The 14451-nt window shown below is 66.8% G+C and overlaps 3 protein-coding genes and 1 non-coding gene across 6 annotated transcripts in view; 3 read left to right on the forward strand and 1 right to left on the reverse strand.

Annotated features, from left to right (window-relative positions):
- TMEM214 (transmembrane protein 214) overlaps positions 1-2189 on the forward strand; it is a gene marked incomplete at its 5' end in the record, with an annotated part of 8447 nt that extends 6258 nt beyond the window's left edge. The window contains 4 exons of the mRNA XM_027704222.1: positions 460-556; positions 777-945; positions 1312-1463; positions 1692-2189. Coding sequence (XP_027560023.1) covers positions 460-556; positions 777-945; positions 1312-1463; positions 1692-1818 — 545 coding nt within the window. The remainder of the gene's footprint in view (positions 1-459; positions 557-776; positions 946-1311; positions 1464-1691) is intronic.
- Positions 2190-2398: 209 nt separating this feature from the next.
- TRNAA-GGC lies at positions 2399-2471 on the forward strand. The gene has a single exon. It is a non-coding gene; the product is annotated as a tRNA-Ala (tRNA).
- A 443-nt stretch (positions 2472-2914) lies between these two features.
- AGBL5 (ATP/GTP binding protein like 5) overlaps positions 2915-14451 on the forward strand; it is a 24384-nt gene continuing 12847 nt past the window's right edge. Inside the window, exons 1-13 of one of the 3 annotated variants that reach the window (XM_027704220.1) lie at positions 2915-3164; positions 3689-3860; positions 4497-4663; positions 4776-4953; positions 5193-5371; positions 6005-6518; positions 7027-7196; positions 8398-8533; positions 8776-8966; positions 9821-10029; positions 11977-12077; positions 12388-12434; positions 12606-12694. In XM_027704220.1, the coding sequence (XP_027560021.1) occupies positions 2968-3164; positions 3689-3860; positions 4497-4663; positions 4776-4953; positions 5193-5371; positions 6005-6518; positions 7027-7196; positions 8398-8533; positions 8776-8966; positions 9821-10029; positions 11977-12077; positions 12388-12434; positions 12606-12694 (2350 nt within the window). In that variant the 5' untranslated portion in view covers positions 2915-2967. Of the gene's footprint in view, positions 3165-3688; positions 3861-4496; positions 4664-4775; positions 4954-5192; positions 5372-6004; positions 6519-7026; positions 7197-8397; positions 8534-8775; positions 9036-9820; positions 10030-11976; positions 12078-12387; positions 12435-12605; positions 13026-14451 lie in introns of those variants that run through there. The other 2 variants (XM_027704219.1, XR_003537416.1) reach the window with 2 other exon arrangements.
- Positions 13116-13259, reverse strand: OST4 (oligosaccharyltransferase complex subunit 4, non-catalytic). The gene has a single exon (XM_027704221.1). The coding sequence runs from the start codon at positions 13257-13259 to the stop codon at positions 13146-13148; it is 114 nt and encodes a 37-aa protein (XP_027560022.1). The 3' UTR covers positions 13116-13145.

Below are 14451 nucleotides of genomic sequence, written 5' to 3' on the forward strand. Positions count from 1 at the left end.
AGCAGAGCCCTCGGGGACAGACAGACATGTGTCACCACAGAGCCCTCAGGGACAGACAGACAGACAGACACGTGTCACAGCAGAGCCCTCAGGGACAGACAGACACGTGTCACCACAGAGCCCTCAGGTACAGACAGACAGACACGTGTCACAGCAGAGCCCTCGGGGACAGACAGACAGACACGTGTCACAGCAGAGCCCTCGGGGACAGACAGACAGACACGTGTCACTGCAGAGCCCTTGGGGACAGACAGACATGTGTCACCGCAGAGCCCTCGGGGACAGACAGACAGACACGTGCCACAGCAGAGCCCTCAGGGACAGACAGACTGACACGTGTCACAGCAGAGCCCTCGGGGACAGACAGACAGACATGTGTCACAGCAGAGCCCCTGGGGACAGCTTGGCACGTGTCCCCTCAGCCAGGGGCCGCTCAAGGAACACTCCTGTCTCTTCCAGCCTCCTCTTCCGCGCGGCTGCTCCGCTCCTCGGGCGTCCTGCCCGCCTCCCAGCTGGCCTGGCAGAAGGTGTCCCACGGCTGCCTCCAGGGCTACAGGTGGGTGGCAGCGGCGTGGGTGGGTGGCAGATGGCGGGTGTGAGGGGCGAGGCCATCGTGCAGCACGACGGGGGCTCGGGAGGGAGCCGGGAGCCGTTCCCAGCCCTGCCTGGGGGCACTTCCAGCTCAGCCCAGAGTTCTCCTCTGCGGTGGCAGCTCCGTTGCCCCGTGGTGGTGCCCTGGTCTGGCGCTGCCCTCACCAGTCCTCCCTCCCCTGCAGGTGGCTGGAGCACAGCCTGGCCCACCACGGTTCTGCAGCCGTGTCCGTCCTGCGGCCGCAGCTGGAGCTGCTCTGGGATACGGGGGGCGAGGTGGCCCAGGATGTGTCCCAGCAGTGCTGCTCCCTGCTCTCGTGGCTCCAGGGCAGCCTGCCCTGGCTCAGCGAGTGGGTAAGAGGGTGTTCCCAGGGCTGGAGGAGACCAGGAATGCGGTGGGGGGCTTATGGGAGGGGGAGGCCCTGCACCACATCTCCAATGCCACTCGTCCCCCTATGGTGCCCCCCTGCTCTGGCTGCTCCCAGTGGCTGTCAGGGCTGACAGGGAGAGGGCTGAGAAAACCTCCCGGTGTTGATGTCCTGAAAACCAGTGTTTTGGTGGCAGTGGGGTGATGTCAGTGTTGCACAGAGCGTGGGAGGAGAAGGGGGGAGGTGGGAAGGGCTCAGGGATGACAGAGGAGGGAGGGGCTGAGATGGAACTATCAGGTTACTGATAGTGACAAAGTTTGCTGTTCACCCCAGGCTGTCTGTGCTCCCGCAGGTGCAGACCCGGCTCCCCGAGTCCCTGCTGCACTTGGCCGAGTGCGTGCGGGAGCTGCTGCTGTTCCTGGTGCGGAGCTGCCTGGTGCCGCTGCTGCAGGGCCTGGCCTCGGTGCTGCAGCAGGGCTGGCAGCGCTGCCTCGACTCCTGCAAGTGAGCAGAGACCCCCCCCCGTGGGGTCCCACAGGGTCCCTTGGGCTCCGCTCCCCCAGGGGCTCCCTGGGTGTATCAGCCACCTCTCTCCCTGCTGGGGGCTGGCTCCTCATCCTGCTCCTGGGCCAGCATCACCCTGCCCGAGGGGCTCCTGTATCCCCCCCCGTGTCACCCCTCCTGCCTCTGGCTCCCCTCCCATAACCCCATAACCCCTCCTTGCTTTTCCAGCGGGGACGTGACGTGGGAGTGCGTGAGGGACCACCTGACGAGTTTCACCTATTCTTCTTGGATTTACCTGCAAAACACAACCCTGGCCCTCAAAAACTGGGCCCTGGCCATGATTTCTGGACACTGAGCTGCTTCCTGGAGAAGGTCGCGCCGCCGTCTCTCCCGACGTTCCGGCTGCCAAGGGGTATCCCAGTGCAGCTGGATGGGGGATGGAGACGTTGAGGGCAATGCCCACAGGAACTTTGGGTCAAGTCGGGGCTTTTGGGGGAGGTTTATTTTCTGGGGGGCTGGGGAGACACACATACAGGTTTTTTCCTCACCCTGTGACTGCTTTGGCTTTCCCTGTCCCTCTGTCTGTCCCTGGTGGGTGATCCCCGTCCCCTCGTGCTTTGCCTGCTTGCAGGATCAGGGGTGGACACCCGGAGCCCCCCACCCACCCCCACACCCCACCCCTTCCCCCTGGTAAATGAACTGATTTATTTTATTATTTTTTCCTTATAATTACTCCACGTGCTTTATTTTCTTTTCTTACGGAAGATGCCCGCAGGGTGAAGGGGGTTATTCATACACCCCTGCGCCCCATCCGCGGCGCATTTTTGGGGGGGAAGGCACCGTTTCCCCTCAGTGGGCGCGGCACCATCATCGTGGTCGCTCCGCCTCGGCGCCCAGCAATACAAAGGAGCCGCTGGCGCCGCGCGGCCCCTCCCGCCGGGTTGGCTCAGCGGGCAGAGCGCCCGCCCGGCGTGCGGGAGGTGGCGGGTTCGAGTCCCGCCTCCGCCGTTGTGCTGCCGCCGCCTCCCTTTGCCGCGTGCACGGGTGTGTGTGCGCGTACCTGTGTTCCTGAGCGCAGGTGTGTCTGTAGCTGTGTGTGCGACCTGCGTTACGCAGCCACGCGTGGGCACGAACACGTCTGTCCCTGTCTGTGCGCACACCTGGGCTCCGTGTACAGGTGTCCGTGCCTGTCTGTGCACACACCCACCTGTGCTCCGTGTACGCGTGTCTGTGCACACACCTGTGCTCCGTGTACAGGTGAGCACGGACAGGTGTGAAGGGACGGGGGGCGTGGCCAGGGGAGGGGCGTGGTCTACAGGGGGCGTGGCCAGGGAGGCGGAGCGGCCCCAGGGGCGCCGCGGCCGTTGCCGAGGCGCCGGCCAATGGGCGGCTGCGTTGCTGGGAGGCGGCGGCCAATGGTCGCGCGCGTTGCTGTTGCCGGGCGGCCCGTACCGGCCGTGCCGGGGCCGCGCCGGGGCGATGCCGGGGCCGGCCCCGCCGGGCCATGGAGATCCGCTGCGGGGGGCTCCTCTTCAGCTCCCGCTTCGACTCGGGGAACCTGGCGCATGTGGAGCAGGTGCGGCCGGCAGAGGCGGGGGGCGGCCACGCCGCCCGGGCCAACGCGCTCCCCGCCGCCGACTACGAGTTCAACGTGTGGACGCGGCCCGACTGCGCCCAGACCGAGTATGAGAACGGCAACAGGTAACGGCGGGCGGGGGGAGCGAATAGGGGCGGCTGGTTCCGTACCGGGGGCGCTGGGGTCGGGGGTTCCCCGGGGAAGGGCCTGGCGGGGTCCAGCAGTGGCTGGTGCGGGGCGAGGGAGCCCCTGGAACGGGGGTCGGTGGGGTTGGGGGGCTGAGCAAAGGGGCTGGGGGGTGGCCGGGGGGATCAGGGTGCCCTGGGAGTGGGCTCGGGGGGTCTGTGCCCTCTTCCTCAGGGATCTAAGCCCCCCCGGGGGACAGACAAGGTTCGACAGGGCCGGATGGGTGGGTGGGTGGTACCGTGTAGGGGTGCCCTGGAAAGGGGGTCCGTGAAGTTGGGGGGCTGAGGGAGCCAGCGGGGTCCGGGGTGCCCTGGGAGGAGGCTCGGGGGGTCTGGTCCCTCCCCCGGGGGTCTGACAGGCTCCGGTCAGGGCCGGGTGGGTGGGTGGGTGGAAAGTGGGGGGACTCCTCGGGGGACACTCCCCGGGCAGGGGCTGAGCCGGCGCCGCTCCTGCCCCCTCCCAGGTCCTGGTTCTACTTCAGCGTGCGCGGGGGGGCCCCGGGGAAGCTGATCAAGCTGCACATCCTGAACATGAACAAGCAGAGCCGGCTGTACGCGCAGGGCATGGCTCCCTTCGTGCGCACCCTGCCCGTGCGCCCGCGCTGGGAGCGCATCCGGCAGCGGCCCAGCTTCCAGGTGGGACACGGGCCGGGGGGCGGCTCGGGGGGCACGGACACCCCTCCCTCGCCACGGGGTGACCACTGCACTCTGCTGGGGCAGGGGAGTGGCTGGGCTGTCCCTGGCACCCCTGGGGGAAGGGGGTTAATGGCAGTCCCTTCCCAGGGCTGTGCAGAGGAGAGTCCAGGGAGCTGCGGCTGGGCACAGGCCACCATGGGGTGTTTTCGATGGGGGAACACAGAACTGCCCCCCGAGCACTCCTGGTGCTTCTCTTCCCCTTCAGCAGGTGCCAAAGTGGCCAGAAAACGGCTCTTTGTGGCAGCAGGTGCTGCTGCCCCGGTGGGGGGCACAGCCAGGGGGGCTGGGGGAGCCCTGGGAGGCACAGCCAAGGGGTGAGATTCCCAGGAGCTTCCTTGGATGTGGTGGGAGCTGCCCAAGGGATTCCCGTTCTGTGGTTTCGGTGGTGGGGTGAGCAAGGAGCCAAAGGATCTGCAGGAAGCAGCCTGGTGTGCCAGGACACCAAGGGTGGTGGCTGGGCAGTGATTCCCACGGGGACAGCCAAGGGCGATGCCCAAGGGGGCCAGAAGAGGGGAGTGGGGGCTGTGCCAGGGTGGCCCTGCCCCTGTGCCCAGCCCTGCTCCGTGTCTGTGGCAGGTGGTGGAGACGCAGTTCGTGCTGTCCTTCGTGCACCGCTTCCTGGAGCACCGCGGGGCCACCACCTACTTTGCCTTCTGCTACCCCTTCTCCTACACCGAGTGCCAGGACATGCTGGCACAGCTGGACGGCCGCTTCCAGGACTGCAGGCACATGTCCCCCAGCAGGTGTGCCCCCCACGCCCCCTTCCCAGCCCTCTCATCCCCTTCCCAGTGTGAGAGTGCCCGGCCGGGAGCCCCCTGGCTCTGGGTGTGGCTGAGGCCCCTCCTCACCCCACAGCCCCCTGGACTCCGTCTATTACCACCGGGAGCTGCTGTGCCACTCTCTGGACAAGCTGCGTGTGGACCTGCTGACGGTGACCTCGTGCCACGGCATGCAGGAAAAGCGGGAGCCACGGCTGGACAAGCTCTTCCCAGACACCAGCACGCCCCGGCCGCGACGCTTCGCCGGCAAGAGGGTGAGTGGCCGTGCCGGCACCGGGGCTGTGCTGGGGACAGGGGGGTCAGCAGCCCCCACAGAGGCCCCTGTGTCGGTGCCTGGCTGCCGCTCTCATGTCTGTGACCCAAACTGTGTCGTGTCCCCGAGGGCTGGAGCGTTTGGGTGGAGAGTGGGGAGCAGAGTCTGCGAGACCCTCCTGCACTGCAGCGTCGGGTGGCAGGCAGGGACCCCCCTCACCCCTGTCTGCTTTGTCCCCAGGTGTTTTTCCTCAGCAGCAGAGTCCACCCAGGAGAAACCCCCTCCAGCTTTGTTTTCAATGGCTTCCTGGACTTCATCCTGCGGGAGGAGGATCCCCGTGCCCAGATGCTGCGGCGGATGTTCGTCTTCAAGCTCATCCCCATGCTGAACCCCGACGGGGTGGTGCGGGGCCACTACCGGTGAGTGCGGGGCCGGGCTGGGCTCTCCTGCCTGGAAACCTGCTCCATGTTTCATGGGATCATTTGGGTGGGAAAAGCCCTCTGAGGCCATCGAGTCTGACTATTCCCCCACGGCCAAGGCCACCACTAACCCATGTCCTCAAGTGCCACATCCATCCCTGCAGGGATGGGGACTCCACCACAGCCCTGGGCAGCTGTGCCAGGGCTGGACACCCCTTTCCGTGAAGGAATTGTTCCCTATATCCAACCTAACCCTCCCCTGGCACAGCTTGAGGCTGTTTCTTCTTGTCCTGTCCCTTGTTCCCTGGGAGCAGAGCTCGACCCCCACCCGGGCTCCCCCCTCCTGTCAGGGGGTTGCAGAGCCAGAAGGTCCCCCCTGAGCCTCCTTTTCTCCAGGATGAGACCCCCCAGCTCCCTCAGCTGCTCCTGCTGCTCCAGCCCCTTCCCAGCTGCATTCCTTTCTCTAGGATATCATGCAGGGCTCTGCCTTGCCGAGGTTCTCAGTGCTCTGGCTGTGAGGGGGTGGTTTGGCTGTCGTACTCCAGGACAGATCCCGGAGTGTTGGTGTTCCAAGGTGAGCTCAGCTTTGCCAGGGCACCCTGGAAGGGTCTCACGTCTCTGCTCTCCCCGCAGAACCGACTCCCGCGGGGTGAACCTGAACCGGCAGTACCTGCACCCCGACGCCGAGCTGCACCCTGCAGTGTACGGGGCCAAGGCCGTGCTGCTCTACCACCACATCCACAGCCGCGTCCTGCCGGGCTCTCCGGACTGGAGGACGTTTGTCTCCCCCCTCGGCACCAGCTCGCTGAGCACAAAGTGCCCCAACCCTCCCGTCCCGGAGGCGGAGGCCGCGCTGTCGGAGCTGGACAAAGCCAACAACGCGCGGAACTCCCCCGGTGCCCGGTGTGCCGGCACCGACCAGGACAGCACCGACCGGGCCTGGATCCTGCCCTCCAGCCACACCGACCAGCACTGTGAGGAGGGGGCGCAGAGGCCTCCCTCGGCCCCCCTGCCCGAGCCCACCGAGCCCCCCGAGCCCATCGCCCCCCAGGACAGTGGCCTGGCCTACTACGTGGACCTGCACGGCCACGCGTCCAAGCGCGGCTGCTTCATGTACGGGAACAGCTTCAGCGACGAGAACGACCAGGTGAGTCCCTGCTGGGACCCTCCTGCTGCTCTGCCCCCTCCACACAGGCCCCAACACTCCCTCCCACTCCTGTCACAGCTCCTTCCTTTTCCCTTCTTTCTCCTTTCCTTCCTTATCTTACTTTTCTTTCTTTTTCCTCCTCTCCTTCCCTTCCTCCTTCTTTCCTTCTCTCCTTTCTCCTCCCTCTCCTCCCCTAGGAGGTCTCAGATTTCCCCCGGGAGCTGGTGTGGGCCAGCAGCAGTGTTGCCTTTCTCCTGAGGGATGAGGGTGGGGAAGAGCAGTGCCACTGGGCTCCCTTCCTCTCCTCCCACCCGGCTGTCAGGAGAGCCCAGTGCGAGGTGGGCAGGGCTGGGCAGCATCCCCTGGGCACAGCTGGAGCTTGTGAGACCCTGGAACTGGAGCAGAGCGGGCCCAGCCAACCCCTGGTGAATCCCCACACTTGGCACTGGTCCCACCGGAGCAGGACGGGCAGCCGAGGGCTTCCCGTCACCCCTGCTGCTCTCCACAGGTGGAGAACATGCTGTTCCCCAAACTGATCTCCCTGAACTCGCCTCACTTCGACTTCACGGGCTGCAACTTCTCGGAGAAGAACATGTACGCCCGGGACAAGCGGGACGGGCAGTCCAAGGAGGGCAGCGGGCGCGTGGCCATCTACAAGGCCCTGGGCATCATCCACAGGTGGGGCAGCACCATCCAGCCTGGCACTGAGTGCTCGTGCCGGGCATGGCATTGGGGGAAGGAGGAACCAGGGACCGCCCTGTCCTGCGTGGCTCCGGGGCAGGTCGGCAAGAGCCAGGCCTGGCTGTGCCAGGTGCTGCTGTGTTCCTGAGGCAGAGGCTCGGCCAAGCCCTCCCCCTCCTCCCTCTCCCCACTCTTCCTGCAGTTGCTCTGGCTTCTCCTCCCTGCTCTTGGATGGCTTTCCAGGGGGAATTCTCTTTCCGAGACATTCATGTATTGAGCTGTAATTAAGCCGAGTTGCCGTGGGCGCAGAATCCCCATGGCTGTGTGTGAGATTCCAGCCTCAGCCCATCTGTGATCCCAGGAGCTGGGGATGCCTGTGATCCGCCCCCTCCCACGTGGGATGGGATATTCCTGGCCCGTTTCTGTGCTGGGAACACACCACTGGCAGCCAGACCCACAGAAGGGAGGTTCTCTCCCGTTTCCTTGGCTCTTGCCATGCACTCGGCCCCTGCTCCGTGCCCAGCTCTGGTGGGTCAGGGACACACCGATCCAGCCATACAGGAACACACACACAGCAGGTTGGGCTTGGAACTTTGCTCTGGGCTGGCCTGGAGCAGCCCAGGGTCGATCCAACAGCGACATTCCAAAAGGTGCTGGGAGTGCTCTCGGTGCCCATGTGGTGCCTCAGGGAAATAGGGATGGAGCTGCTCAGGTTTTCTGCTGGACTGGCCCTGGAGCTGTCTCTGGCCAGTGGGACAGATGGGAGCCCTCCCAGCCAGCAGTTCCCAGCCCCTCTTCTCCTTCCTGCCTTCGGGAGGGCTTGCTCCAGGACACCTTGGAGGCTGGGGGGAGGCTGTGGCTGCCCACTCCCTGGATTGACAGACACTTCTCTTTCTCCATCAGGGACCCCTCATTCTCCATCACCTTCCAGAGGTGATTGAGAGGTCCCCTCACAGGCACCTCGGCACTTTGGGTGCCACCCTTAGGCCCCCACGAGCTCCATCCCAAGTTTCCATCATGCTGATCTCTGGTATGTCCGTGGATGGGCCATTCCTGCCATCAGAGCACCCTCCTCAAAACCTGCCGCCTTCCTGTGCCCCTGCTCCGCCAAACTGGCTCTCCCAGAGGGACGTGCGGGGTCACCCCAGCCCTGCCGACGGTCCCTGGAGTAACGATGGGCTTCCCTTGTGCCCCACAGCTACACCCTGGAGTGCAACTACAACTCGGGGCGCTCGGTGAACAGCATCCCGGGGGCCTGCCACGACAACGGCCGCGCCAGCCCCCCACCCCCGCCCGCCTTCCCCTCCCGATACACCGTGGAGCTCTTTGAGCAGGTACAGGGGGACCCCGCTGAGCCGGGGGAGGGGATGAGATCCAGGGGCTGGGCTGGGATTCGCGGCTCGGGTTACTTTTCTCCCTCCCCAGTGCCCTCCCTCCTGCTATATCCCCTCCTCTTCCCACGACCCCCTCACCGTTGCCCCACCCCGACGTCCCCTCTTCCCTGTGCTCCCCCCCTCCCCAAAACCCCCTCTCCCCCCGTGCCCCCCTCACCAGTGCCCCTCTCCCCCTGTTGCAGGTGGGCCGGGCGGTGGCGGTGGCGGCGCTGGACATGGCCGAGTGTAACCCGTGGCCTCGGATCGTGCTGTCGGAGCACACCTGCCTGGGCAACCTGCGGGCCTGGATGCTGAAGCACGTGCGGGGGCTGCGCGGCGCCGGGGGGGCCCCGCGGAGGAGAGAAGGGGCCGGGACCCCCCCCAGGAGCTCCACGTAAGGGCCGGCTGGGGCGAGCGCGGGAGCTGCAGGATAACAGCACTTAGAGATGATAAATGGCCCCAAGTGAGTCACCTGCCAGGGTCACCCGCTCGGCCGGGGCCTGGCCCTGCAGAGCTCCGGGAGCTGCGGGTGTCGGTCCCTGTGCTCCGAGCTGTTGGTGGGGAAAGGGGGCAGGGGTGACAGCGGTTGGGATTCACCTGGCCCAGTTGCCTGGAAAGTGTCTTTGCTGCATCCCCTCTAGCACTGGACTGGGATGGAGGTGGCTGAGGGGTTTAGGAGTCTCAGCCTGGAGAAAAGAAGGCTCGGGGGAGGCCTTCTCACTCTCTGCAGGAGGGCGGAGATGGGTGGGGTGGGTCAAGCTCTGCCCCTGGGGAACAAGGTACAGGACAAAAGGAAGGGACCAGGGGAGGTTCAGGTTGGATCCTGGGAACAATTTCTTCGTGGAAAGGGCTGTCCAGCCCTGGACAGTGGTGGAGTCCCCATGCCTGGAAGGATTTAAAAGCCTGGGGGAGGTGGGTTAGTGGTGGCAGAACAGTGGGGGGGGAACAGTTGGACCTGATGGTCTCCGAGGGCTTTTCCAACCTCAGTGATACAATGATTTGTGTCTGGGGGTGAAGGAGAATCCTGTGACAACACAGCTGTGACAGTGACGTACGACATGGGACACCGGGGCTGCAGCAATCAGGGGCAGCCTTGGTGACATCCCCGTCCCCAGCTGCTCACCAGTCCAGGACTCTGCCAGAGGTGGTGCCTCAGCCACAGCCACCCCATGCTCAGGGCTGGGTGGGGGGCACAGAGGGGAACCCCCCCTGCCACACCGGGCTGACCCCCATCTCTCACCCCTGCAGCGGGCTGCCCACCTCGGCCTCCGACAACTCCCTGGCCCGCGCCAGGAGCTTCAGCAACGGCACCAGCGGGAGCGGGGGCAGCCAGCAGGATTCCCCACGGCTCCGGGCCTCCCCCAGCTTCACCTTCGGCAGCCCCAGGCCACCCCCGGCCGCGGGCACGGCTCCCCCGAGCCCCCCGAGCGGCAGCAGCGCCCCGGCCCCGGGCAGAGGTAAGCCGGGCTGGGGACCCCTGGCGCGCCTGCTCCGGCGCCTGTCGAGCTGCTGCGCGGGGCCGCGGCCCTGAGGGAGCTCGGAGCCAGCACCGGGCTGGGACGGCGTGACAGTGGGTTTGTGTGCAGCTGTGAGTGTGAGGGGGTTCATCCCCGTGGGGCAGTCCTGAGCAGGGAGACCTGCGGCCCCTCCAGCCCCGGACAGGCAGGAGCTGCTGCTGCTCCGTCGGGAGGAGGGGGAGAAGCCAGCACAGAAAACCTCTGCTTGACTTCCTGCCGCTCCCAAAGCATTCCAAAGGCCGGTGGGGACACACCAAAGTGCCTTTCCCCTTCCCAGACGCTGGCTGGGCAGCAGTAGGTTGTGGCCTTGGCTGTGGGGAGGTGGGCTGGCAGGGCTGGCATGAGGCACTGGGGGCTTCCAACACATGGTGAGTCCTCCTGGGCTGATGTACTGCAGTGGAGTGCCAAAACCAGGCGAGGTGCTGGCTGTGCCCCCCGTGCTGGTGTTCTCACCGTGGGGCAGGGGTCAGGGCCGCAGGGGGGGCAGGCAGTGCCAATCCAGGCCCCTCGGGGGTCTGGTGCCTCAGCTGGCCAGCAGGGAAAGCCCCGGAGGTCTCTGCTCCCATCCCCTGCCTCGCAGAGCCCGGAGCCGGGGCTGCCGGTGTGACTGGGTGTGCCTGAAGCTGTGCTTGTGTCGAGCTCCGTGTTTGTCGTGTTGTCCTCGGGGTTTGCTGCCCAGCCCTCTGTTGTGACTGTGTCTTGTCTGCCATGAGAACGTGGTGGGAGGAAATAAAAGGCTGATGTTCTCATGGGCACGTTGTCCCGTCTGTTCCTTCGGGTCTGCGCAGGGATCACGGCCCGGGGATGCTCTGACCCCGTGGCTTTGCCTTCCCAGCCCTGCACAGGCAGCTGGGAAGGAACTGGGAATGCTCAGAACCTGTGATGGGCTGGGGGCTGGATGGCACAGGGTGAAGATCCTGTTACCCTGGTCTTGTCCCATCCTTCCACTTCCTTCCTAGATCCCGCTCCAGCCCGGCCACACCCCAGGGAGGTCAGTGTGCCAGGTCTCTGCCAGACCCCCAGTGACTCCCCTTGGCTGCTGGTGGCCTTTGCTGTCTGGGGTTGGTCACTCCATTATGCTGTTTTGGCCCAGGTGAAGTCAGCTGTTGCTTTCCAGTACCTCCCACTGGCACCAGTGGCTTTGGCACATCCTGCCCAGCACAGGCTCCTGCTTGCAGGGTCTCGTTTGCTGCAGGGTCTGTGGCTGTTCACGGCTACCTTGGCTGTTGGACACCTTGTCCAACCCCCACGGGACACAGCCCTGGCTTCACCCCAATGGGCAGCACAGCCTCTCTGCCACTTGCTTGCTTCCCCAATGGGATGGGGAGAGAACTCCTGGGTTGGGATAAAAGCAGTTTAACTGGGAGAGCCAAAACTGGGAGCAGAGCTGAGGTGACTCAGGTATTCCTTCAGCACAGCCAACCACAGACAGGCTCCCAAAGGCCCCCCTTTCTCCCACTCAGCTTTCCTGGCTGAGCGGGTGTCCCACGATCCAGGACATCCCCTGGTCCAGAGCTGTGCCCCCCAGGTCCTCACTGCCAGCCAGGCCTGGCCAGCACGGTCACACCAGTGCCACAGGAGACCAGGCTGGAAACTTGGCTGGAGCCGGGGGCAGTGATTTGTGGGAGCACCAGGCCCGGCTGGGGTAGAGCCCATTGCACCAGCAGGGCTGGGATTGAGCTCTGTGCCCATCACATCCTCCCTCCAGCACTGGCTGCTGCCAGGATGGCCCTTGGTGTCGGGCTGTGCAGGGGGGCCCGGCCCTGGCAAAGCTGGCAGGGAGGGGGACCCTGCGATGGCTCCGTGCCCCCAGGGCAGGCAGTGCCCCCACCATGGCACACAGCTTGTCACCGACACGGGCTGAGCTCTGTCTCCTCTGTCACACAGGGACCCTGCCCGTGGGCACCCAGGTAATGCCACGCACCAGCCACGGACCGCAGGAGGCCCAGCGAGGTGTGGGAGAGCTCCAGGGCCCAGCACTGCTGCAGGTACCGGGGGCACCGCAGGGAGGGGACCCAGGGCTGCCCCGTGGCTCTGCCAGCCAGGCCTGGGGGTGCCCGGGGCAACACCTTTGGGGGAACACCTTTGTGGGGCTGCCCCTAGGGCTGGGAGCCCCTTGAGCCATGGGGCTCTGCCAGGTGTTTCTGCCCCAAGTGCCCTCCCCAAACCGTGTGGACACCCCAGGGGCAGGGGTCCAGCTCTGTGCGACCCCCGCAGCCCCAGGGAGCTCCTGTACGGGTGGGGACAAAGACCCCTCCTGGCACCAACCCTCTTCTCCCCTGTGCCCCCCTCCCACAGGTGCTCCCGATGAAGCTGAACGCCCGGAGAGCCCCGGAGCGGCCTGGGTAGGTGCTGTGGTGTCACCCCAGAGCCCGTGCCGACAGCGGGGTGGTGGGAGCCCTGAGCGAAGCCCCCCGCCAGGTGGGGGGGCTGGGACCCCGACACCCTCAGGCCTGTGGGTGCACAAGGGCCCGCGGGAGCCCCGTGCCCTGCTGACCCCGATCTCTGTCCCACAGGGCTCTGTCCGGAGGCCCCCGCGCCCCCCGGGGGGGTGCTGAGCGCCGAGGGACCCTTCCCGTGCCGGGGCAGGGGCCCGCGGCCCCAGGTACGGCCCCGCGGCTCCGGGGGGCTGCGGCGCAGCCCGAGGGCTCCTGGCCCTGCTCGGCCCCGCACACGGGCAAGGGCTGCGGCGCTGGAGAGGAGGCTGCGGCCCCCCCGGCCCCGCCCGCCCCGCTGTGCCCCACCGCGGCCCCTGCGCACCGGCCGCCCCTGGCCCCGCTCCTGCCGGCAGCTCCTCTCCTGCTGCGCTGAGCCCCAGGCCGGGGGCTCCCCCCGCACCCGCCCCGGCCCTCCCGGAGGGGTCCGGGGCTTTTACGACGTCACACTGTTTTAGTCTTGTATCATCGTGTTTTTCCTTTAAAACTGGTTTGGAATAAGCTTGGCCTGGCGCCTCTGGCGGCCCCGCGCCCGGCGCGGCCGGGGGGGCATCGCGTGCGGCCCGGAGGGGACGGAGGGCGGGCGGGGGAGCGCTGCCGGGGCTTTCGGGGGGGGTCCCCTCACTCCTGCTTCTTGGGGTTGTTCACGGCCACGTAGTGGTACAGCACGACGAGGAGGAAGAGCGAGACGCCCAGCATGTTGGCGAAAATGGCGAGCTGCACGTCCGTGATCATCCTGCGGGGGGGGGGGGGCCACCCACCCGGGGCCCCCCCGGGGGGCCCCCCCCCCCCCCCGGCCCCCCCCGGTGTCCCGTCCCCCCCCCCCGCGCTCACGTTCCGGCCCCGCCGCTCCGACACGTCTCCCCGCGCCGCGCGCCACTTCCGGCCGCGGGGCACGGCGGGAGGGGCGTGGCCTGGCGGTGACGTCATTCCTGCTGTGTGGCGTCACGGCACCCGAGTGCGCGGTGACGTCACTGCCTGCCCCAGGCGGGGCGGGGCCTTCACCCCCCCTGGCCCCGCCCCCTCGGGCTCGCCCCGCCCCCTGGCAGCGGCGGCGGCTCCTTCTCCATACAAGGCGCGGCGCGAGGCGGGGGGCGGGGCCACGCCGGGGGGGGCGGGGCGGGGAGCCCCGGGGCGGCCGCGGCTAATTAGCGCTAATGACGCTAATGACAGCTCGTTACAGCTGATGACAGCGGGCAGGGCCGCGGGGCTGGGGGCGGGACGGGCCGCACTGGGCTGTGCTGGGACGTACTGGGGCATACTGGGATATACTGGGATGTGCTGGGCTGTACTGGGATGCACTGGGAGGTAGTGAGGGATACTGGGTTGGGGAATACTGTGGTGTGCTAGGAGTTTTTCCGCTGTGCCTTTTGTAACCGGACCTGTCCATCCCGCATTGGGCTTTTTAGCCACCAGCGCGCTTGTAGCAAATGTGGGTAGAGAGCCCTTCCCAAATCTTCGTTCGCGAAGCCCGGCCATGATGATGATGAGGACGTACTGGGATGTGGTGGGGTGTACCGGGGTGTATCGGGATGCGTCGAGGTGTACTGAGGTGTATTGGGGCATACTGGGCTGGGTGCAGGATGGGCCGCAGCCGGGGGGTCCCAGCAGTGAGTCCCCCCGGGGTCCTGCCCCCACCTCGGTCCCCATTCCCGAGCCCCCCTGGCTGTGCCGGGGCAGAGCGGGACCCCCACTGACTGTCCCTGCTCGGCTGCAAGTCTCCGGCACTGGCTGGAGTACCCCGGGACGCGGCAGGGCCTCGGCCCCCCACAGCCCTCCAGGGCCCCCCCACAGCCCTCCAGGACCCCCCACGCCTCTGAGGGCGCAGAGGAGGTGACACCGTCCCCTTGGGGACAGCCCATGGCTGGGCCCTGGCCAAGCCCAGCCCCGCGTCCCCCACCCCCCCGTCCCCCTTCCCCCCGTCCCC

Source organism: Neopelma chrysocephalum, unplaced genomic scaffold, assembly GCF_003984885.1.
Source record: "Neopelma chrysocephalum unplaced genomic scaffold, ASM398488v2 Primary Assembly neopelma1_260, whole genome shotgun sequence".
NCBI classification, from domain to species: Eukaryota; Metazoa; Chordata; class Aves; order Passeriformes; family Pipridae; genus Neopelma; species Neopelma chrysocephalum.

Excerpts from the sequence above, each read along its gene's own strand:
- OST4 (XM_027704221.1), bottom strand. The coding sequence starts at position 13,259 with ATGATCACGGACGTGCAGCTCGCCATTTTCGCCAACATGCTGGGCGTC.